The sequence below is a fragment of the Callithrix jacchus genome, chromosome 15 (genome assembly GCF_049354715.1).
Source record: "Callithrix jacchus isolate 240 chromosome 15, calJac240_pri, whole genome shotgun sequence".
In the NCBI taxonomy this organism is placed as follows: Eukaryota; Metazoa; Chordata; class Mammalia; order Primates; family Cebidae; genus Callithrix; species Callithrix jacchus.
Window position 1 is genome coordinate 58,534,543 of NC_133516.1, and position 25,976 is coordinate 58,560,518.

General features: G+C 35.6%; 1 protein-coding gene across 15 annotated transcripts in view; it reads left to right on the plus strand.

The window, feature by feature from the left end:
* The window catches only part of CNTN6 (contactin 6), a 527,574-nt gene extending 503,892 nt beyond the window's left edge, over window positions 1–23,682 (plus strand). For all 15 annotated transcript variants that reach the window (XM_078350141.1, XM_078350142.1, XM_078350148.1 and 12 more), the window contains 7 exons: window positions 2,428–2,498; window positions 8,559–8,793; window positions 8,910–9,025; window positions 11,237–11,423; window positions 21,499–21,611; window positions 22,396–22,564; window positions 23,406–23,682. In XM_078350141.1, coding sequence (XP_078206267.1) covers window positions 2,428–2,498; window positions 8,559–8,793; window positions 8,910–9,025; window positions 11,237–11,423; window positions 21,499–21,611; window positions 22,396–22,564; window positions 23,406–23,509 — 995 coding nt within the window. In that variant the 3' untranslated portion in view covers window positions 23,510–23,682. The remainder of the gene's footprint in view (window positions 1–2,427; window positions 2,499–8,558; window positions 8,794–8,909; window positions 9,026–11,236; window positions 11,424–21,498; window positions 21,612–22,395; window positions 22,565–23,405) is intronic.
* Window positions 23,683–25,976: the final 2,294 nt, after the last annotated feature.

A 25,976-nucleotide genomic window follows, 5' to 3' on the forward strand; every position in this document is an offset into this window, starting at 1 on the left:
GTTAGAAGCTTACAGCTGAGAAGAAATCCCTTTGTTTTACAGAAGAGGAAAATGAATACCAGGATATTAGCTGGTTGTTTTTGACAGAGCCAGAATTTGAATCCAGACGTCCTGATTTCTACACCCAGCATTCTCCATAAAAGTGGATCTTAATGGAGATAAGTAATAGATTAGATCAGCCAAAGAAAGTGTGTAAATATAGAAATTCCCAGGCTTTCCTATGTACCTCCTGGCTCTCAATCTTCAGGTGTGGCCCGTGACGCTCGATATGAGCTTTGGTTTCAGGTTGTTTGTTTATAGTTAATTTATATTTTGGTAGCTTTGGACATTGACACTAATTCTGACATTTTAATAGCAAAGTTTGTGTGCCACTTTCTATCCATTAAAGCTCTCTTGTTCCAGTAGCAAAATGAGACTGGTGATACTCATACATACTGATTCAAACTCTACTGATTCAAACCCTACTGAGTCTCTCCTCTCCTTTTCTCTCTCTCTCTCTTTCTCTCTCTCTCTCTCTCTCTGATATCATCAAAGACTAACCTGTTATCAATATGGTTTTAGGTTTAAGTACAATTAATTTGAAATTGAGTGAGGAAAGGAATTTTCTATTTCTCAGAACACTGGAGATTTTATAAAAGTAAATCAAACTATAATTTAAAATACTCTTCCTTACATAGCTAAACTATGCAAAGTTTCTGAGACAGAGTGCTGTTAGTCACAATAAGTTGTCAAGCACTATAAATTCAGCAACTCTGTAAAATCCACTGATTCCCATAGCTTTTGATCAAAGGCATTGGAAGACTTAGAAAATAGGGTTTAGGTTTAAATAATTTTTTTCTAAAAAATTATGAAGCTTAAAGCTGACAAACTTAAGGGTAAATTTAAATATGAAAAGATATATCTGAAAGGTGCTATTTTGGAAAAGAACAATCAGGCCCGGCATGCTGGTTTAGGCCTGTAATCCTAGCACTTTGGGAGACAGAGGTGGGCAGATCACCTGAGGTCAAGAGTTTGAGACCAGCCTGACCAACATGGTGAAATCCTGTCTCTACTAAAAATGTAAAATTAGCTGGGTGTGGTGGCACATGCCTGTAATCCCAGCTGCTTGGGGGGCTGAGGCAGGAGAATTTCTTGAATCCAGGAGGCAGAGGCTGCAGTAAGCCGAGATTGCACCATTACACACCAGTGTGGGCAACAAGATGGAAACACTTGTCTCAAAAAAAAAGAACAATCAGATTATTGTGACTATTTTCTGACCATATTTATAGAGCTAAGTCTCTGTGTGAAATGGAAATAAATAAAATAAGTAATCTAGTTTTATTTAGATGGTCTATGTGGTGGGAAAAATTTTGAAATGAAGAATTAAAACTTACGTATTTTAATCCCTGCCTACCAATCCCCAGGTATACCCAGGTGCTTCCTCAACCACCTTTCATATTGTTCAAAAATCATCCAGTATAGACAATTTCATGTAATTCCACATTTAAAAAAATTTTAAATTGTGATTTAGCCTAATCACAGATTTAGGATACTTTTGTCATTATGTCAAGAAAAATAATGCTTGTAAACACTTACACATGAGTAAAGCAAAACCTCATTCTCATTAAATACTAGAATACCCTATACACACTCAGAATTTCCTCAGTTTTACAATTTCTATTGAACTATTATTCGTTGTATTAATCCTCACAAGGGTATATTTGAGGGGCATATTTTTTAAAAACTCATCAGAGTCATTGGTTTCTGAATCCTCTACCACAGAGCCTTAGATCCCAAGAGATAAATAGAAGGAACCTCTCCCAATCGCATTTTTCACAGGAGAAAAATCTGACTTCTCAAGTGAAAAGTTACAAGAAAAATCTGACTTCGCAAGTGAAAAGTTAGAAGAAAACTTCTTATTCTCTCCTGAGAGATTTGAGATTCTAATGGGAAGATTTAAAACAAGAATGTATTTATTTACATATTTTTCAATATTTAATTTTAAATGTTAAAATATCCTGATGACTAATAAAAAGAAAAATCATTTTCGTTTGTTTATTGAAAAAATAATTAATTAATATACTGCCTCCGTAACTTGTTTACAGCACAACTGTATAATTAGGCACTAAATCAGCAGTGTCACTGTTACCATCTGAATGGAACATCATTTTGCCAATTAGTAGATGATGCATAATAATGTCAAATACCCGATGTTACTCAATTTTTAATTAATTTTGGAGCCATGGTGCTCATGTATCAAACACAACTGTGTCCTCTCTCTTAGAAATTTGGATATGTGTAAACATAATTTATGTTCATTAAAAATGCAAGACTCTCTCACAATATGCCTGCATGAGATTTTGAAAGGTGAAATCCAAAAACAAAATTCTTCCTGATGAAGATGTACTTTAACAATTGCCATCTCACATTTCTCTTGGTTGCTTTTAGTCCCTGTTGTGGCACCAGTAAACATCAATGGAGGTGGAGGAAGTCGGTCAGAACTCGTCATTACGTGGGAGGTAATTTTCTGCACAACTGAATTATTTTGAAGAAAAGAGATTTAGCTGGCCAGGAAGAATGCTGAAAAACAAAGATGTATTTGATCACTATTGAGAACATATAAAAATTTATAGTATAAAAATACATCATCCTGGTGATGAATTATGTAGAGGAGGTATTAGCAACTTTTCTCATTGTGAGACAGTATAATGAACTCAGCACAATTTTCTCCCAAATACATGAAAAACAATTTCAATATCTTTTGAGTGTGGTCAGTAGCATTTTCATTATTGCTTGATGAATTAGGCATTATTTGATTTATTACTTGTGGCACTGTTGTATTGTGAATAAGGTGAGCTTAGTAGACTGCAGGCAAAAAACAATTCTTGTCCTAACACTGCTCTTTACATCTGATCAACTTGTTCTTTTCTGCATCTAGATGAAAGCGTAGGCACATGGAATAGATTTTGTGGTCATTCTTATTACACACTAACATATAGGTTCATTTTTTAAACTTATTACAAATTTCATCTGGTGTATATGCATCAGGCTGGAGTATAAACTTTAGAGTTTGGACTTTCAATGGATTAGATTTTCCTTTTTAGTTTATATTTTCATTTTCAGTAGCTCAGTGCCTCAGCCTGGGGATTCTATAGCAGGAAAGGGAATATATGGTCAGTTCAACTTCTCTCCATTCTGTTCTGTAATTTATCTTTCCCCATTCACAGTGTTACCTCTGGATTCTCCAGAGCTGTAGAAGGTTGTCGTTAGGAGGAGAGGAGGGAGGAAAATGTCTGGATTACTGGTACATTTCTGATTTGACTTTGGTACACTCTAGGTATGGCAAATTTCCAGACACTGCAATTTCATGGGAGAGGGTTTCTGTTTTATTTGTTTATTTTTTATCTGGGAGCTGGTCCCTGGAGGCTCCCCCATCAGGGACTCCCAATTGCAATTCCTTGATGCAGACCCCACAGGCTGCTGAAGGGTATCAGTTCCTGGATTTTGGTGGTCCATTTCCACTCTTCTGATGAATATTCTCTCTCATCTAGGTGGTCTTTGTAGATAGAGTCCCCTTCAAGGCTACCCATTGCATGAGTTTCACATTTGCCCTCAGCAAACACATGCCCTGCTCCATGTTTAGTGAAAGTGCAATGCATACTCACTTATCATCTCTCTTCACTCTGCCACCATAGGTTGTCCAGATCTCTTCCCACTTTAAAAGTTTCTCAGACATTTGTCAGTTAAAATAAACTGCATTCCTTATGTTCCAGAAAGTAAAAATCAGGTGTCTCTCACTAAAGCCTACTTCACACAGCTAGACTCTGAGAGAAAACTGGGAAACAGAGATGTTGTTCTTTATGGTTATAAACGACAGTGTCAGGAACTAGATGCAACTGCCCTGAAAGTCACCCTTCCCTCTGGACATCTTGTTTCACGTAGACATCATAGGCCTACCACAGTGCCTAGAATGTGGTCCACCCTCCATGAGCAATAGTTGAATGAAAGGCAGTGTTTTCAGAGAGTTGGGACTCTCAGAGTTTAGACAGTGGGAAACCCTATTTTCTCAAGTATTTACAGGTTTTAGGTGCCACACAGAGCATTTCATTCAGTCCTCACAATAATGCTAGGAGGTGGTTACATCACTTTCGGGTAAGAAAACTGAGGGTTACAAATGTGGTATCATTGGGCAGAGAAGCATGTGAACACAGGGCGATCCCCTTATGTTCTTTTACTGTATCCTGTATTACAATCCCAATTGTCCCCATGCAATGTGATGTCCCAGTATCTACCTTAAGTAGTAAGTTAACTATATTATACCTGCTACTCAAAACATATTTCTTATAAAACACTGGCTTTCAAGTGAGTCTACAAGAGAATTTTTTGTGAGTAGTTTATTTAGGTTTCCATATTCATCAAAGGCCATATAAGCATAATCATAATAGTGTACAGGCAGTTTTGCCTGACTTAATATTTATTTTGATCTCCTCCTTGCTCAGAAATTTCTAAATGTCAGTGTTGCAATCATTTGTGCACAGTCTATAATGAAGGGACAAATTCTATGCATATCAGTTTTTTTTTTTTTTTTGAGACAGAGTCTTGCTCTGTTGCCCAGGCTGAAGTGCAGTGGCACGATATTGGCTCACTGCAACCTCCACCTTCTGGGCTCAAGTGATTCTCCTGCCTCAGCCTCCTAAGTAGTTGGGATTACAGGTACATGCCACCACACCCAGCTAACTTTTGTATTTTTAGTAGAGACAGGATTTCAGCATGTTGGGCAGGCTGGTCTCGAACTCCTGCCCAACAAAATCTCAGCCCTTATCATTCTTAAATGGAGATGAACATGAATTACCAAAAGAATACTGTGTTTCTGTGATTTATAATATTCTTTTTTCTTTAAGGCAAAGATGCACAAACCATGACCTATGAGACAAATTTGGCCAGTTTCCTGTTTTTTTTTTTTTAATAAATCCACCCATAGCTATACCCATTCTTTTTCCTGTTGTGTAATGCTGCTTTCTTGCTGTTGCATGAGACCATATATCCCACAAGGCTTAAAATATTTACTATCTGGTAGCAACAATTGACACTGGGGTCTACTAGAGTGATGATGGGAGGGGTATGGGTTGAAAAACTAGCTATTGATGGTCACCGTGCTCACTGCCTGTGTAAGGGGATCCATCGTACCTCAAACCTCAGCATCACACAATATACCCATGTAACAAATTTGCACATGTACCCCTTGAATGTAAAATAAAAGTTGAATTATTTTTTTTTAACGTTTGCTATCTGGACCTCTACAGAAAAAGCATACTAACCTCTATTTTCAAAAATTAAATTAAATTAAAGCCAGTTCCTCTGTGTGCTTTCTCTTGGGATATCTAATATGCAGATACTTGCAGAAACTAAACTAGTGAATTCAGTTTCCCATTTATTACTCATATTTTACATTATGTACTGGCAGATACTGAGGCAACTTCTTCTCCTGCCCAACTTCCTTATGGAATAAGTTATGTATATTTAGGAGAAGATTCATACATTAGTATGAATCTGAGCCACCCGAATGCAGGTAGTAATTCCCTCAATTTAGTGAACTCAGTATTAAGTAGCTTCTCTGTTTCTATCAGTGGAATACAAAAATGGATGAGAAAATGTCTGAATGCTCAGATGCCTACAGGACAGAATGGTCTTAAACCAGCCTGGAAGGAGGTCAGGAAAGACGTGATCAGAACTGAGTATATTTGAACTGTGTTTTGAAAAGCAACTTGGAAGTAGAGAGGCCACCCCAGGCCAATGTCACCCCTACTGTGGTTGAAGTAGTACCTGTTGAACTTTGAAAAGCACTGTCAGACACACGACTATTCTAAATTCAGTCACAATCTACCACTATGTTTTATAAGTGACAGCTTTAGTGACTAGCCTTCATTTAGGCACACTGCTGTATAATCTGCCTGAACTGAACTAAACGTCTTCCCTGTGTTTTCCCCAGTAAATGTTGATTTTGTGTTTATTTGTTTTGGTTTGGGGTATTTCCAATAACCTAGACATAATATCAAACTTTTAGAATATAGCAATGGCTAATTAATTTTTAAGAACATGTTTATTCTTTATTTAATCATAATGTATACTCCGAAATACTTCCAGGTTTGAGGTGCTGTGGTGAATTTCTCTTAAATGTGACTATAAAATTAGGTATACAGGATAAAACACTGTGGAGTAAGAGATGCACACCTATACTGAGAGTTGGCATACTTTTTATTTAAAGGGCCAGACGGTAAAAATATTCAGTCTTGTGGGCCATATGATCTCTTTTCTGAAGTCTCACTTTGCTTTTGCAGCTCAAAAGAGCCACGACCACTTATAAACACATAGGGGTGAGCATGTCTCAAAACCTTATTTTCAAAACCAGGCTGCATGCCACATTTGGCTGAAGTATGTGGTTTTGCTGATCCTTAGTCTGTACTAAAGATTTGGTTCTTACAGACACTGTGGTTGAGAATTACATTATTAGTTTGTCAATTTTCATAGATTTCACTCCCAGGAGAATTTCACAATTTCTTTATTTTACTTAACACTGTCTCCATTAAAGAAAACTCCTTTTCTGGCTTTCTTAGATCACTATATATATTTCTTAATTATTTGACTCTGTTCATATGAGAATAAAAGGAAGTATCTAAATTAGTCTCCTTTTTCCCCTCTAAACTGCATATGTCGGACTCAGATCTTTCTTGAGAGAGCACCATGAGAAACACTAATTGTATTTGACTAACAAAAACAAAAGTCCCCTATTTATGTAGATGAACTAAGCATCTTGATTAAATCTGAGATCAAAGAAACTTCAGAAATGAATCAAATGGTCTGACAAGTAGCTTTTTCTTATAAATCTCTTCTATGCCATTCTAAAACTAACTGTTTTAATTCTAATCTCCCTGTGAAAAAGAAGAGAAGCATTAATATGAGGAAATATTTTGTTTCCCCAGATATCAGGAGCAACATTTTTCTTTCTCTTTTTCCTTTCTGAATTTGTGAGACTGTTCCACACGGCAAGAAATAGAGACCAGGACAGGTCATCTCGGTTAATGGGGATTTATTTTAAAGCTACATGGGAAGTAATGAGGACAGGAAAAAGTCTCAGCAAACAGGCAGGCAGGTCAAATGAAGAACTGGAACATCGTTCATCACTGCTCTGTGCACCCGAGCACAAGAGCTCTAGCCAACCATCAACACCCTCTCTGCTGATCCAGCCCTGGCTTTAATAGTCTCTCATGCTTATGCCTCAGTTCCTCCCATTTTCTTTACTTCCAGTTTTCTATCTGGCTGCTAGCTAAATTGGATCTCCTCTCTCTAATTTACAGCATCTGTTTTCTCTTAGGTTTTATTGCCCCACTGTTCCTGCTACTGCATGTTCTCTCATTTTTGCCTGTTCTATGTATATCTATTATTGTTCTGCCACTCACCATGTTTCATATGCAAACTCTATGAGAGGAATTGACCGTGTCTATTAGTCACTATACAGTACAGAGATTCTGCCCTCATAGATACTCACCAAGATGGTGTCTGTGGTTCTGGTGCTCATGAATGGGTTCTCACTTGGGTTCCAAGTGGCAGGATAATGTCATTGATATAATAAATGAACTCCCACAAATAAAGAGAACCTCTGAAATGGAGTTGTGGACATGAGGGACTAGAAGCGCTGTCCTGCCAGGTGTTGCCTTTATTAGTGTATCAGAATATTTACAAAAAAAAAACAACAAAAACACAAAGCATTTTCCTTTGGGAAAACCAAATAAATTCCATTGATTTTTCAATCCAAGTTTCTTGCAATTAGGAGATATGTGGGTCTAAATTCAAGCACAGATTCATTTCAATTTGCTAACTTCATATGATTGTTTATGATTTTTACTATCTGTAGAATACAGGGAGAATATGTATCTATTTCTGTTTTGTTAGTTTAGTAATTTTAGACTTGAAATGTATTTTACAAAATCTGATCTTCGTGAGAGTTAACAGTTTATTTTGTCATGTTAGGAAAAATGCACACATCACTATCAATGAAGTTGTATGCCTAAAAAATGATGGGAGGTCTTTTATACTTTTTAAGGAAATACTCTATGTCTCTAATCATATGCTATTTCACAATAATTACATTACTCATGTCTTACAAAAACTTGTTTAAAATGTTGTGAAAGGAAAACATACCTAGTCTTGAAATAAATAGTTAATAAGTTAATTTGTGCTGAGTTTAAAATTTCATATCAAAACCACATTTTAGTGTGTATCATAAACTCTCCTAAACTATTTTATCATTGCAATTTATTAGTGATCAAAGAAAAAGATATAAATATGTAAAGCTTGTTTTATATTTCTGTCTGAAAACTTCAACTATTTATCTGAGTATCTTAAACTGGGATCATTTTTCTAATTGGCATTTCAAATAAAAGTATTTTTAATAAATCATTAAACATAGTAAATGTCCATATTTGTCTCTATGGAAGAAATGTGAAATAATCAATAAATATTATAGTAGCTGAATACAATATTTTTGCGAATACTCAGTGATTGATCACATTCTGCCCAAGTCAATTCCAGAAGAACTTCAGAATGGGGAGGGATTTGGATATATCGTCATGTTCCGGCCAGTGGGCTTGACAGCCTGGACCAAGGAGAAAGTAGCATCTGTGGAATCATCAAGATTTGTTTACAGAAATGAAAGTATCATCCCACTTTCTCCCTTTGAAGTCAAAGTGGGTGTGTATAATGATGAAGGAGAAGGATCCCTGAGTACAGTGACCATTGTCTACTCCGGGGAAGATGGTAAGTTGTCCTCAGCTCTGGTTTTCTTTGAGACTTCTATGCATAGTTTGTGTTCCCTTTTCCCTATTCAATGAACCACTCTACTAAAGATGGTTATGTCTTTCTCTGGATGGTAGAACCTCAACTGGCCCCAAGGGGAACTTCTGTCCAGAGTTTTTCTGCTTCTGAAATGGAGGTTTCATGGAATGCTATTGCCTGGAATAGAAACACTGGAAGAGTGCTGGGCTATGAGGTAATCCACTCTAATTTCATTTTTGCTTATGAATGTGCCAACAGACTTCACAATAGCTCCTGTTCAACAGCCCTATCCTACTAGCCAGTTGTTAGTATATGATAATGTATGTCTAAAGCTACAGCAGGGATAAAGTTGAGACAGGGTAGGTGAGCCCCAAAATAGGGGCTTAGCCTGAGAAGGATCTTGGCTTTGCTCAAGACAGAATTCAAGAGTGAGCCAGTGGTAAAAGAAAACAGCTTTACTGGGGCAGCAGTGTTATAGCTTTGCAATTGCTTCTGCAGAGCAGGGCTACCCCAAGCTGAGAGTCGCAGCTTGGGAGCAGTTCTGCATATTTATACCTGCTTTTAATTACATGCAAATTAATGGGTGAGTTATTAATAAATTTCTAGTAAAAGGGTGGTTATTTTCAGGTCATTGCCCTGGAAAGGGGTGGTAAATTTGAGGCCATTGCCACGGAAAGGGGTGGTAACTTCCAGGTGTTGCCATGGCAGTGGTAAACTGACATGGAACTTGAGGGTATGTCTTATGGACAGGTGCTTTAGCCCCTTTCCTGTTTCAGCCAGTCTTCAATCTGGTCCATAGTAAAGTCCTGCCTCCTCCCTCACAGTAAGGGAGATCTTTCTAGGTAATTCTAAGCAAACAAATTAACAAATGGTAGCCCTTTTTAAAGGCCTAGAGATTAGGTAAATAAGACAAGTAAGCTCTAGAGATCCGCTGTACAACTGTGCACACAGAGTCGACAATAGTGCATTGTACACTTAACATTTTCAAGAGAACAGATCTCACATTGTGTTCTTACCACAATAACATTTTTCAAAAGTGATCAGGTGATTATATTACTAATTATTCAAATTGTAGTCATTTTTTTTTCCTTGGGAAGAGGTAAAGTCTGATCTTCAATAATCTTATACCATGAAAGAATTTCCTTGAGATACCTACTCTGTGAATTGGTGTATAACTTGAAAAGATGAAAGAAATTATCTCAGAAAAGGCTGTTCGGTAATGAAAAAATACCTAGATTGTCTTGAATCTGCTAATTTTAGTCTATGAAGAGTAAGGCAAATTACATTTGTAGGCTGTAATTTCACATACACAGACAATATATGTGTTTTTAATCTGCTATTTTTAATCTACAAAGAGTAAGGCAAATTAGATTTGTAGCCCTTCATCTCAATATATATATGTGTGTGTGTGTGTATAATCAGTCATTACACATATAATGTATACATATATACATATATAATGTATATAATCAGTGTGTGTGTGTATATATATTATGTATATAATCGGTCATCTGATTATATGATTATATACATATATATGATATGATTGATTATATGATTATATTATATATACACATATATATAGTAAGATGATATACACACACTGATATAGATACACACACTGATACACAGACACACACACACACACACACACACACATACGGATTCCAAAATATAGTTCTACTGTCATGACAGATGTCTTTCCCACTCCATGACAAGAATGCCTGACCTCTTCTCTGAACCCTAGCTATTTCTCAAATTTCCTCTCTAGTATCCTCTTCTGTCCGAGTTCTACTCTCATCAGTTCCTGATGTATTTCATCAAATTCTTGTAGCATTTTTTTTTCATATCACTTCTTTGGAATGCATTTTATAACTTATTTTCACATATACTACAGATTCTAACCTCTTAGCTAGATGATGAGGGGATACTTAATTTATTTCCTCTGTTTTTTTTTTTCAATGTACCTAAAACAAGGCTACTGCATAGGTGGAGCTCAGTATAAATTGCATTATTAATTAACCTATGATTCAAAGAACTCTGAAAAGAAATGCCAATAGCAAAAAGTTATAACCATAGTCTTTGACTGATTATATACAAATACGTTTTTGTCTGACTTATTAGACATCATTTGTTAAAGCTGGTAACCTTTAGATATCTCATAAAATACCTTACTTCCATAATCTAAAAAATCAGTTTTTCTAATTTCCATTGCGAATTTGTGTTCATGACTTTTTTCAACAACAACAAAATTGGAGAATATCAATTTTATTGCTGTTGTATAACCAATTAGAAAATGTTTTTGTCATCTATGCTTCTGTTTCTTTCCATATCCCTTCTGGTTGTGATTGATAGTTGTTGGTAAACGATGGTTGATAGTTGTTGGGGAACAATAAATTGCTTGTGTTTGCTTTTTAATTATCAGGTCTTATACTGGACAGATGACTCCAAAGAATCCATGATTGGTAAAATTAGAGTCAGTGGAAATATCACAACCAAAAACATCACAGGGCTGAAAGCTAATACCATCTACTTTGCTTCCGTGAGAGCTTACAACACTGCTGGGACAGGGCCCTCAAGCCCCCCAGTCAATGTTACCACCAAAAAGTCTCGTAAGTATACATATACTCCAGGAAACAAGATTCATCTGTGAAGAGAAACCTATTCCTTTGCTTGATGTTCGTTTCATTCCCCTCACCTCATCTTTTTACTACTTGTTTACTTTGATTACTTGGTTTGTCCCTTAAATATAGATACTTGCTGAAACTTTTTGGTAAGAATCAAGGTAAATATTTGATCTTTCCGGAATTCCAAAAAAGGACTATTCCAAGTGTATCAATGAAAGACAGAGGAGTATAATGTTTAAGACTGGGCCTGATGCCCTCCTTCAAAATGTCCTAGAAAACTTACAGCCCATCATTGGAATGTTAGGTGGTGTTTATCTTTCAGTCTCAGTTGCCTCACCTATAAAATGAGGAAAAAGTTGTATTTATGTTCTCATCGGTTCTATTCAAGATCGAAAGTTATACACCAATTCATAGAGTAGGTATGTCAATGAAATTCTTTCATGATATAAGATTATTGAAGAGCAGACTTTACCTCTTCCCAAGGGAATTAATAATAAATGCCTAGTCCACACCTTAATAAATGCTCAGTAAATGGTTTTTGTTTTGTTTTGTTTTATTTGTCATTTGAGTCCGAGTATATTCAGATGTGATCCTACAACTGTCAGATACATAGATCTTTCCTTTTTGGATACCTTACTACTACAGCTTACTTGGAAGCCCCTGAAATCTAACAATGAACTCTTCTGCTTTGTCTTATATCCCTTTATAATCAGCCAGGTGATTTCACATAATCAGAATCTACTAAATAAAAGATGAATGTTTTTTATCTTTTGGTGATTGTTGCTGCCTTTGTTTTCTGATTGAGTCTGGTAATGCTTAATATTCCATAATACGAGGCACAACAATACATTGGTAAAGGTCTGATCATATCTGACTGTTCCTGCAAGATGATTTTTTGTGGTTGTGTAATGTTTACATATGCCTTATATATTATAAATGAAAGCAAATTATTCACAAACTCAGCCTTTTAAAAACACATTTTTTTTGCTCTCTGAATCCTGATGAATGAAAAATAACAAGTGCAATTGCTGAATTTTGAGGAAGACAAAGACAAATTTACTACCACTAACAAAAATCTAGTTTACCTATGCACACGGTATTCCTATTACACCACCATATTTGGAAAGAAGAGGTGGTTGAGAAGAGTTTAAAAATAAAGTTATATTATAGTTACTCCCCTTATGTGTATACTTATCATATCCAAAAAGAACTTAGGAACAATCTCAGAGAATAGGCCCTTGATTAAATAGATCATCCAGTTATTTCCATATAAGCAGATTAACTGTCAGTGGCTCGTGTTCCAATTCTGGGTACATCACTGACTCATGACTTGAAATAGGACAAGGGACAAGGCATTCCGTTTTTCTGCTTTCATGTTCTTATCTGTTAAATGGAAATTCTCTCTGTCCTCACTGCCTTCCCAAATTATCCGAGGCACAAACAAGGTACTGATTTGGGGAGCATCTTGTAAAATAGGACATGCTGTGGAACTGCTAGGAAGGAGACAAACAAACCAAATGCCTGTGGACCAAAAATTTCTGAACCAGCTTTCCTCCAATTCATCTAGCTTTGGACAGGCTGTGAGTTATTTTCAAGAATGGATTAGTTAACAATGTAGTTCTCTTCCTCTTCCTGTTTTACTTAATGTTGACTAAATCGATGAAGTCATTGCCAGAAACTTGGATTTATGATTTGCTTCTTTGGTCTTTCTGGAGTGGTCTACCTTCTTTCAGCTAATCTGCAAATCTGGATAAAAATCTCTGATCAATGAGCAATTTTAAGATTGACTAGACATTTAGGTCTAGTTGACTGAGAGATGCCAAACTCACAAAAGCTCTCATGTGTAATTCAGTTTCTATCTGAAGCAAAATCAATAATGATTAGCAATGTGTTAGAAACATTATTTTAAAAAAACAGATTGTATCATGATAGACTGACAGACATTTTAGTGCAGTTATTGAGCCAAGACTCAGGTCAACTTTTATTATACATAATCCCATCAACCAGTTTAAGGTGGATTGAAAGCTGAATATTAAACTAATCATTTATTTCAGGAAGATATATATATATATCATATACATATTATATATATGTTTTAAAATTCTTATTGAGATTTTCTATATTATATATATATGTATTATTCATATCTCACTACTAATTTTATATAAATATATAAAAGTGAGTAACCCAACCCTCCCTTGACCTCAGGGGTGGATTTTGAAGGACTTTCTTCCCTGCTATTCTTAAGTACTAGGTGGATCTGATTGCCCAGAGAGAGCACTGCCTTTCCCCAAGATCACACAGAGATGAAGAGAGACAGATGAAGAAGAAAGGACCTAAACGTGCAGGCAGCCCTGCAGGGTCTCACTGGAGTCCTGAAGGGCCTAGGCCTTTGCTGCATAGGAGAACTGCTCCTCACGCTGGGCTAGTAGGTGTCCTCCACCTGCCACATCTCACAAAGTTTCCACATTAATAGTTCCAGCCCCACAGCCAGGAGCAGGATGGTCAGGACAGAGAAGATCACGATGATAGCAGCAATGTCCCCACTGAGACAGGGGTCCATTAGAGCCGGAGGTGATGGGTGTAGGTAAAACACTGCTACTGTCATTCGCAGGAAAGGTTGATATTTTCCCCCAGACTCGGTCCCAGGTGGCTGGCAGCAAAGGCAGGCTCAGCACCAGGAGCAGCCCCAGGCCGGATTGCATGATGGATTGACAGAGCCTAAGAAGGGGCTTCTCACAGGAGCCACTCCTCTTGCATCTCGGGTTGTGGGCACCTGTGATGGGGCACCTGGTGCAGGCATCTCTAACCTCACTCTGTATATATTCTGTGTGTGTATATGTATATATATATTCTGTGTGTGTAGATGTATATATATGTGTGTGTGTGTGTGTGTATGTATATATATATTCTGTGTGTGTAGATGTATATATATGTGTGTGTGTGTATGTATGTATATATATATTCTGTGTGTAGATGTATATATGTGTGTGTGTATATGTGTGTGTATATACACACACCCGCTCACGCACACACACACATTTCAGAAAATATCAATATTTTTCTGTCATCTAAATTTTCTAGTTTCATTGTTCATGCAACCTAAATTAAATGTGTTAGTTTGCACTAAATTATTCTGTTTCTAAGCAGAAAAACTCCTTGTTTTTGACACGAAATTTGTTCAGTTGGCCCAGCTGATTCTACAAACGTGTTGGAATGAAATTCACATCAAATGCTAAAACGACTGTTGCTTTGTCTGATGGTTAACACATGATCAATTTGGCAAAGAGTAGGAGATATAAATTTTTGAAAACAGTTTAAGTTACAATGAGTAATTTCACCCAGGATACAATGTTAGAATGCCTCTGCTAAGGAAAAGTGAAATAATAATCAGAAAATTTAAACTGAAGATTCATGTTTCTTTAAGTATTCAACTTACTTAACTAAATTAAACAAAAAAACTCTGTAATTCCTAATTTTTTCTATGGATATCTAGTTTCAGTGGTTCTTAAATTTGGCTCTTACCAGCCTGTATCCTTCAGTGACCCTAGCAAAATAGCCAACAAGCACCTGAGAATAAGACTATACAAGCCTCCATCCCGTTGTGTTTAAATACCATCCAACGTCTCATTTTATTACTTCGACATTCTATATCACAGACATTATGAAAACAGAGCAGTAACTTTTCTAGTTTTCTATTAATGGCTTCAAACTTTGTGTTTTAAAACAATACAAGCTGGTTATCAAACATTTTGGAGGTCAGGAGTTAGAAAGGGGTTTGACTGGGTGGAAATCCAGACATGTGCAAGGGCTGCACTAGCTTTGGAAGCTCCAAAGGAGAATTTGTTTCCTGTTTTCAGGCCTTTCTAAGAGTTCCAATAACTGTGGCCCATTGTGAGACAGTGTTGGAAAAACTTAGAATGGGACTTCAGAGTGAGAGAATTATGGATATGGATCCCTGCTTAGCTATGTACTATCTGTGTGCCAGATCTAGTTATTTGATAACTCTGAATGCATTTTCTCAACTGAAACTCACATTCTTGGGCTTGTGACCCCTTCCTCCATGTTCATTGCCAGCAACGATGGGGTGCCTTTACATCTCTGCCGCTGACCCTCTGCTTTTGTCATCACAATTCCTCTAACTCTCTCTCTAGCTTTCCTCTTTCCCTTGTAAAGACCCTCATGATGACACTGGAGCCATCTGAATCATCCAGGAACAATTTCTCATCTCTAGAATCTTACCTTAATCATATTTGCAAACTCCTTTTCCATATAAAGTAATGTGTTCATGGGTACTGGGAATTAGGATGTGATCATATTTTGAGGGTGTCCTTATTTTGCTTACCACAATTTAAAAATATTGAGTACTTCTATGTCCCCAGCCCTGTATTAACTTTATCATACCACATCTCACTTAATTACAGTAAGTCAAGGAGTTTAGTATTTTGATTTCTAGATAGGAGGACACAAATGCTTAGAAAGGTTTTGTCATAGCTTCTGTTAGACTGATGAGAATAAAATATCTTCATCCTATGACTACTGTGTTCCTTTATCATCTTCCTCTCTAACCATCTGAAAAGTCTCTATCCCTGACTCTCAAATCTTCCATCTAAACCTCAAACTGCTTTGAAATTTTTCCTCCTCAAATGCTGTCATTTCTCTTTTCTTACTTAAATGTCATTGTCTCCTCTATTCCAGAGAATGAAGCCTAAGAAAAAGGCAAGCAAGATCTTTCACAGTCTGTCTCAAAGCTCCTTTCTATATCATTCCTCTTCTAGCCCTGACATCCCAGACTTACTGATCTTCTAAAGTCTAACATTCACTTACCTGGCTTCATGAAATCTCTCAGCTTGTAGTGCCCCTGCCAGCCCGATATATCGTCAAATGGTCTTTTTCTTTTCTTTTGCTCTATAACTTCCTCCAACATTTCCCCTTTAATGTATTAGTGTTTTTCTAAGATTTCCAATAACTTTGGCCCATTGTGAGACAGTGTTGGAAAAACTTAGAATGGGACTTCAGAGTGAGACAACTGTGGATATGGATCCCTGCTCAGCCATGTACTATCTGTGTGCCAGATCTAATTATCTGATAACTCTGAATGCGTTTTCTCATCTGAAGAACAGACATGAAGATACTTACCTCTAGTTATTTCTCTGAGAACTAAAGGATATAATATACACCAAGGTGACCCAGAGGCTGTCATACATGAAGGCTCAGTGCATGGTAACATGTGTTATTATGCTTCTCTTTTAGAGGAAATTTCACTTTCTTTGCATTTTTTTAAGTAAGGAAACATAGCTACTTTCTTTCTCTTCATAAATTTGTTGCAGAAATGTTCTTTTCTTTAAGGGCCATAGAAGAACATCCAAACATGTATGAGAAACAACATTAATGAAACATTGATGATAACCATGATTCCAGGTGCTACTTCTGTATGACTTTGATTTTCCATGTCTTTAAGATGACATCAAGATTACCTCTCAATAATGGTGACTGCAAAAATTCTGCATTCGTCATACATTTAAACTGTCACTGTCTATGTTTATAATCTGATATTTAATCTTCCACTGGAAAGTCTGAACAAGCAGAGCTCACATTTACCAAAATCTCTGTCTATTCTAATTGGATAAGCTAAAGAAAAAGCAGAGGCATTTTGTTTTTTTATTTTTTTCACTTGATCATTCAGTCATTCACTCAAAAGATGGTGCCTCCCATGAGCCATGCCCAGAGTTAGGTGCTGAGGGCCTAAGAGCACTTAAAACAAGCAAGATGTTTGCCAACAGGCAATTTCTCTTTTAGAGAAGAGGCAGCCTAAAACAAGACAAAAAAGACAAATGAATAAAATAATTATAAATTATGAAATTACAATGAAGAAAATCAGTGAGAGACTAAGATATATATAAGACGGAGCATCTATATAGGATAGGCCATGTATACAAAATTAAAGATAAAGAGGATTTAAGGATGAAAGAACTTCCAAACAAAAGAAATAATATATGCCAAACTTCGTAAGTGTTATTGTTACTGTTGAGGATGATGATGGCAGTGTTATTGCTTTTTTAAACAAATATCAGTGATTCAACTGTAAGTCCCAGGGCCTAGTGGAAATGATGGATTTCCAAAAGACAACTGAGAGGTACTGCAAATATACTGCGATCCACACAGACATCACTTACATGGAATTTAGATTTACAAGGAAAGAAAGAAAAATATTTACGTCAATTCCGAGAGGAAAAGAAAAGTAAAACAAACAAAACACTACTTATATAGAAAGAAGTTTTCAGCCACAGTAACTGAAAATGTTTGCAAATTTTGGCTCAATTTGGCCCTTGACGTTGACTGACTAGCACTTTGTACTGGATTCTTTCTTGCCACAAATATGCAATCAATCTATATTTAAACATAAAGGAAGCATTAAGCTTTTATTTTATCTTGCACTTATGTTCTTTCTCTTTTGCTCAAATGTCAACCCCATGCTGTTACTTAGAAGTGGAACATAAGAAGTTGTTTTTGAATCGAGTTCGCAGTGTGAACTACAGTTGAATATAAATGCCATCTACAGAAAAATTGATTATAGGGAAACCATTAGAGCTGTGACGGACTAGTTTAATGTTGCTCTGTCATTTGATTAATAGAAAATGATTTAGTCTTTGGAAATTGCCTGAGAGATTTTAAAAATCAGAAAAGGGCTTGTTTGTTGAGTTAACCATTGACAGACTTGGTACAAACATCGTGATATCTGTTTTGTGCTATCCATGTGACAGTGTTTTGGTTTGTCAAGGTGATAGAAATTTTAATTTTATTATAGATTTCTGCAATCCAGTTTAATCAACAACATCAAACCAGAACTGTTAACAGTGCTCATATTAAGGTGATGGCCTTCTAAAGCAGCTTTCAGAAGCTTTAGTTTTCAATATCATACATGAGGGAATGACATTGGAGAAACATCCATGGATAAAGATAAGAAAGGATGTACTAAGAGATATTCAAAGATAATGAACTTAGACTCTCCCATTTTTTTCTCCCTTTCTAAAACCATATAAGGATCCAAGTAAGAGCAATATTACTAAGGGGAAAACTTGAACGTACACTAATTATATCTAAGAAGTGAATGATTTGCAAACTTCAGAATTGTATTATTAGTAACAAACCATTTCGAACACAATTGAGAAATTGATTATGTTGTAACACCACAGTGGAGAACTGCTACTCTCAGAAAGAGAATTAATAGCTACAGAGCTTTTTAATATGTACCACTAACCAAATGAGTAATGTTTCATATTTTATTTCGTATCTCATAAAGTAGGAATTATTGGTTTCATTTTATAATGGGAAAATCCAGCTCTTGGAAGGGACTGGATACAAATTCAAGACTCTCTGACATCAAAGCCCAAGTCTTTTTATCTCCCAGAAAGCAAGACAAGTAAAGCATTCTAAATAATCGGTATAATTGGCTATTCATAACAAGGTACTCATTCAGGATGCAACTCTTCTTATTTTATGCCAAGGGAATGTTGTGTTTTTGTTTTGGTAGATGAGCAAACAAATGCAAACATGTAAATGACAAAATGTCATTTACATCAAAACATGTAAATGACAACATCACAAACTGCTCCTTTATGTAGCTGGAATGAATCAGTTCTGTCTCCTAGTATGTTGATTTTTTTCAATGGATTTATAGTGTTGAAAACAATACGTTTTCCTAAAACAAACAAACAAAACATACAGAAATACATAAAACATTCAGAATCCACACTGCCAATGACACTGAAATAGTGAATTTATATTTTCTCTGTGTTGATTGTATGATGGTAATGTTGGTGCTGAGTTTTAAAGAACAAAGATAAAAAGAAAGGTATCTAGAGCATACTAGATATTACAATTGCAATATCCTGTGAGAATTTTTATATTATCTCTTTTATAGATGAGAAAAACATTTAAAAAGGTCACTGGAGGATAAGTTGAGGAAGTTACACAGTCATTATGGTTGCCATTCAGACCTTTAGAAATAAATACGTTGATAAGCATTATAGTTGACAAGTACTTTGTACGTTGACAAGCAATGTATTGAATGCTTACTAAGCTAAAAGCTTTCGGGTCTTTAATTAAGGGTTTATATATTCAAGAAATGTACCAGGACATGGTCAATCCAATTGGCCTGTCCATCTTATAAATAGGTATGGATTGCTATGAGAGTGACCATGGCAATTGGCCTTGATCATAGGACAACATAATGAATGCATTGGCTGTATTTTGTCACCTATGGATCTGCCCAGAGTCCAGTGTATAATCAGTACAGCCTGAGAAGATCACTACAGGAACCTGAGCAGTTTTCTTTAGCCATCTTACTGTACAGTTATTTATTCAACATACATGAATTGTATGTCTCCTATATGCCAGGCACTGTGCTAGCGGTTAGTAATATAGAGCTGAATAAGGCACATGCCCTCAAGAAATTTAAAGAAACATATCACCAATAATAAATATAATCCAATGTGATAACTCTGTAATGAAATATGAACTGAGCCTCATGTGAGCATACAGGGAAACATTTCTCTAACACATTCCAACTGTACTGTAAGTGGCTGAGTAAACAATAGTGATATCCCAGTGTATTTGGGGTGGAGAGAGAATGCATGGTAATATAATTGAGACACCTGGATTCAGCAATATGTGACTCTTCCAGTGACATGTAGGAGATTAAACAGCAGTTGAGTCAAAACTCTGAAAGTAATAGTTTCCATTTCTATCAGTGTTATAATGAATTAAATATTATGCTCATTCAGCCTCACAAATTCAAAAAAGATGCCAAATACATCTTTTTGGGCAGTTTTATCTTTGCTTCTGCTTTCCAGATGAATTATTTTAAAGCTTTCCAGCTTCTTAAATTTAAAGAATAGTCATGTGGGCTCAAATCTTTCAAAAGCAGCAAGTTTTTTTGGAGAAACACTACACAGGAAAGCAACAGACCAAGATTCATTAGCTGCATGCTTTTGGAAAGTGACTTCCCAAGCTGGATTCTAGTGTGTAAAATTCTCTAGTTGGACTACATCCATTATTTTAGAGGCCTGATTCTAAATCTTTCATTTCTTATCTTCCATCAACTCTCACCCAAACAACATTAATTTCAGAAAACTAAAAGTCACAGTTTAGATTTGAAGTTGACACCCTTTGGGATGATCAATGAATTTGTGATGAGTTTTCCCTTTTCTGGGTTCCCAAAAGCTCCGTTTATTTTAAATGGCATGCATCTTTCACATTGTCCAGACAAGTTAATTATGGTAAGATAGACATATGACCAAATGAAGTTAATCATCAGCTTTCTTGGGGGAATTCTAACTTGACTATTGCTGAACAGAGGAGGTTTCAAATTTCAGGCGTGGTGAACAGTCATGATTTCTGCCATGTACAGTGAGAATGACAAAGGGGTGCTTTCTAGCAAGATGAGCATGCTGCAGACCCTGCTTTGATAAGCAGAGTGAAGAACTTGGCTTTGTGACATTTTTTGTCTCTCCTCAGACTCTGCTGCAATCTGCCATGAGTTATAAGAAATATCCATAATAATTTACTACAAATATTTTGCTTAAAATATCTTGAGTTAGTTTTGAAACAATTAGAAACTTAACTAATACAATGTTAAAAAATAAAGAATTTTAAGAATGAACATTTCTGTGTTGATATATAAAATGTTTGCAACTTGAATTTACCAAACATGCTCATTGATTGATGGCCAAATGGAATCCTAGATAAAGAGACTGTCTGTCTGTTTATATATGATAAAGTAAGCAAACTCAACAGCAATGATTAATAAATTAATACTGGTCATGGAGCAAGCCATTATTAATTCATAAGTCTGTCACAAAGGCATTCCCAAATGACCAGATGCGAATAAATTTGCTTACTGTGATTAGAATTAATATATTTCAGATGACACTGAAAACATTTTATCTCCTTCTATGCAAATCATGGAAGACTTACTTTTTTCTTTTCATGTTGACAAATCATACAGTGATCATGAGCTAATTAATATTCATTTGGATCTTTGATTGTCTCTTTAAAGCTCCAAGTCAACCACCAGCAAACATTGCTTGGAAGCTGACCAACTCTAAATTATGTTTGAACTGGGAGCACGTAAAAACCATGGAAAATGAGTCTGAAGTTTTGGGGTACAAGGTGAGTATTTAGTTTTTCTTTTAATCATACCAATCAAGTTACTAAGGAATGAGACATATGACGCCCAAATAGAAAACAAATTGTATCCATATGGAAACATTGGAATCTTTTTCAAGATTATTTTGAAAATACCATTTTTGGTTTCTAATCTTGCATTAAAGAGGTTTTATATTCTAATGTCCAGTAGTGTATTGGGAAACATTAAAAATAAAATTCCATAGGATGTAACATTTTTTCTTCAAGTGACACCCCTTGCCATCATCTGATGGCATATGTGGGTAGTAGATGTGATGAGAATAAGACCAAAGAATATATCTAAATAGAGTTTTTAGAACTTAGGCTATAGTATGATGTAATCTTTTAACAACATAAAAGGCATCTAAAAAGAGTGTAGTCAAATACCCAGAGCAAATCATTTCCATCAGTGATAATGGGTATTATCTCTTGGCAGACATATATTCAACATTTGAAATGGATCCAAACTAAACAGTGAGTTTTCACAGCAAGCTCCAGTGATAATAGCGTCAAGCTATTTAACTAATAGAGAGAAATCTACTCCCCTTCCAGAGGCATTGGCCAAACAAAAACCAAAAAACAAAAAAAAACAAAATTTTTTCTTAACAGGAGCAACTGAGTTTAAAGGAAAGGCATCACCTGGATGTTTCCATCTGAGGAGTACAACATTTACGATGATGTGTCTTATGTCTTACGGTGTTCCAGAACAGTTCTGTGAACCTTAGAGAAGCAACATGTCCATGTTAACTTGATACTTCATTTTATTCAGATTCTGTACCGGCAAAACAGACAGAGTAAGACTCATATTTTGGAAACAAACAATACATCAGCTGAGCTTCTGGTACCATTTGAAGAAGACTACTTAATTGAAATAAGAACAGTCAGTGATGGTGGGGATGGAAGCAGCAGTGAGGAAATTAGGATTCCAAAAATGTCAAGTAAGTTAAGTCACCCTTGTAGTAGATTTTGAACTGAGACAGCTGCAGCATGAAATTCAGCTCCATGAAACCTGCAGCATGAATTCAGCTCCATGAAACCAGTTGTGGTTTAAATGTTGAGTGATAAGATACATTTTTAATTGTGAGCAAAAGGTGATGAGCCAATTTTTTTAAGGTTATTCTCCAAAATTGTAATATGCTTATATATTAAATGGTTTTATGTTTCCTCTCTTGAAAACCAAAAAAATAAAAATAAAAGGAAAATTAAAAAAAAAACAACTTTGTGTCAGTAGAGCATAATTCTATCACTCATTCTATTGGCACAAAAATCAGAAAATTTTTTCATAGATTCTTTCAGGTTTTTTACAGCAGGGATGGCAAATGTGAAGCACATGCAAACATACTCTTTCCCATGTTCATGGCAGACATCACTAATCAAGTGTGGCATTCATAAGGAACAACTTTCAAGTCCTACCAACATCAGTCAGTCAGGGTTAGCATGCAATAATAATGTATTATTTTTGCATTAGAAGAATCACTTACTCATCTGTCTGAAGCTGTGATCGAGTGCAAGTCATTAGCATCCAATGTTGGCCAATCCTTTAGGCAGACTTTGCCAATTTGGGGATTTTTCTTTTGCATTTTTATACCTAAAGCAGGCATCCTAGGACAAAGAAAGGGTAAGGCACTTGCTAAAATTAAATGTAATGTGAATATAACGAGTATAATAAAACGTGTTACTAGAAGAGAAATGTTAGTATAAATTTGGGGTTTTGAAAAATTAATCTAGCAGGCAATACTTTATCTCAAGAAATTTTTGTCTTATTTTTATATTTTGCAGGTTTGAGTTCCAGAGGAATTCAAGTCTTAGAACCTAGCATGCATTTTCTGTCAATTGTCATTGTGACTTTTTACTCTTTTGCTATTCAGCCACTTATCCGATGAATAAAACCATAAATATTTGAGAGTTTTTTGAAAGCAAAACATTCTGTAAATATGCTCTCCAGTCTCTGACACAAGACACATTCTTAATACAGACTTGTTTGGAAAGAAAAAAATGTATATTATTAAAATCTTGTAAATATCTATGGTACATTAATAAAACAATTTTAAACAGTTTTGAATTTTACAGTTCGCACATGATTACATGCATTTATAGGTGCCGCATTAATCTGGGGAGTTGTAATTGCTGTGTCTTTTAAGTGACTTACATGGAGAGTATAAATAATTCTCCGGTGATAATGAATACAAAATTGGTTCATAGTTTATAGCTGACATATACCCTTTTATGTGGTCCAGGTAATTACTTCAGTATTTAAAATTTCCACTCTACTGCAAAATAAAATATAATTATTTATTTATAGTTGGGATTCTTTAAAAATACAAACTATTCCAAAGCATGATGTGCTTTTATCTCTGAGTTAAGTTGGAACAAGAAATATTTTTACTCAATATTATTTCAATATACATGATGTTCTTCCCAGCTCACTTTTCAGAAGGTTCAGTCATAATAATGGCAGACAAAGTACTTTATAGCAAAGAAAAATAAATGAAGGGAAATGAGTACCCACCTAAAATAATCTTCTAACAACTCTGGTATATAGTAAGCAATTGCTCATGGCAAAGTTTAACATTTGAACTGTTGCATAAACAAATCTCAGGTAATTATTACAAATTGATTGCAATGTATGTGGCCTTATTTTTATAATAAAACAATCTGGGAACATAATTATTTGATCAGGTTTCCTACACTTTGGTCAATATATTATTTTTTGCCAATTTTCTCTGCAGCTATGAAAATAATTCTATATGAACCAGTGTTTAGAAAGATTTTACAGGTTGACTTTTCTGTAGAGTGAGCCTGTTTCAGTCAGTGGCCTCGCTTCTTAGGATTGGAGAAAGCAGTCTGGAGAAAGCAGTCTGGGAGAAGGTAAGGTTAGTGACCCAGCCCTTACAATGCTATGCTACCACCCCTCTCCTCTACAAACAGCCTTGAGGAATCTGTTCCTGCTGTCATCCTTCCCTGGCTCCAAGCCAATCAGATTTGTTGTCCTATAGAGCTAAATGTGAGAAATGCTCAAGTGAGTTTTATCTTCTTAACATGGCGCAACCTCTTAAATGTGTTGAAAATATGTGAACTATTCTTACAACCCTCAAATCATACAGTCCTCAATATGGGATTTTGTCATTTTCATGTCTGAAGTATTTTAAAACTCTTTAAATACCCCATGTAGTCAGCAGCAGATGGACGATGGCTTTCACAGTTCAGAACTTGCTCCTTCCCTAAACAGTGTGTCAGGCACGCAATGCAAATTAATGAGCCTTATTGCCACATGATCTGACTGTGCTTTTGTGAAGCAAAACAAATAAGGAACAGCAAATATTATTTGCAGCACCCCTGTTCACAGCTGCCTGGCCAAAATACATCTGAATTAACCAGAGATACCAGTCTTGGCATACGGTCTTAATGGGTTCCTTAATTTGGTGACAGACAAGATTTATGTCCTCCTCCCCAAAGAAGAGATTGAGGATTAAACATACTATGAGATTTTTGTTTCCACTGATTAAGTGAATTAGATACACAGCCATTTGTGTGTGAGTTCAAGAGTTTTTAAGTCAGTTTTATTAATAATTCTTACATATTTGCAGGGTGCTATTTGTTTCATGATTTATGAAATATTAAAAGTCTATATTTGCTGTCTAACATATTATTTATCTTTTTATCAATTCACTAAACTTTTCAGACCATATTTGGTCATTAATATTAAGCAGCATGGGCTTTGGTGTGATTTGAATCTCTCCTCTTAGTGAAAACTTGAACAACTTTCTTTTAACATCTCCATTTCACTAATATCAGAACTATAGAGTGTGATGTACATAAAATATTTGGCATGCTGCAGAGAACATTTTAAGTTATCAACAAATAAGCTGCTATTACCTGCTACTATGAATTAAATCTGAAATGAAATAAGTTATTACATTTAAGTATCCAATATACTATAAAAATAGTTTCAACCTTTGTTTGTGTTAAAATCCAAACCAACTTCAATGAATTGAATACCTACTCTCTATACTAAATGGCACTAACGAATGAAAACAATAGTGGTTCTAATAACCCATTTCAGGGAAACATTCTACATGCTGTATATACTCCTCTGACATTCAGGAAGGATTTCCAGTGCATCCTGTATTGACTGAGTACACTGCTGTTATAAACATGTTATGTCATTTCCATATTTCCTACAAAAAAGGGAGACAACGTGATTGCTCCTGGAAATGACTGGAGAGGGAATCAGAAATAAGGTTTAGAAGACTCAACACAGTGGAAATGTGACACTATAACGCTATGGATTGTCTAGATCATGTAGACTTCAAACTCAGCTTTATTTTCACTCTTTTGTTCATACTCTAA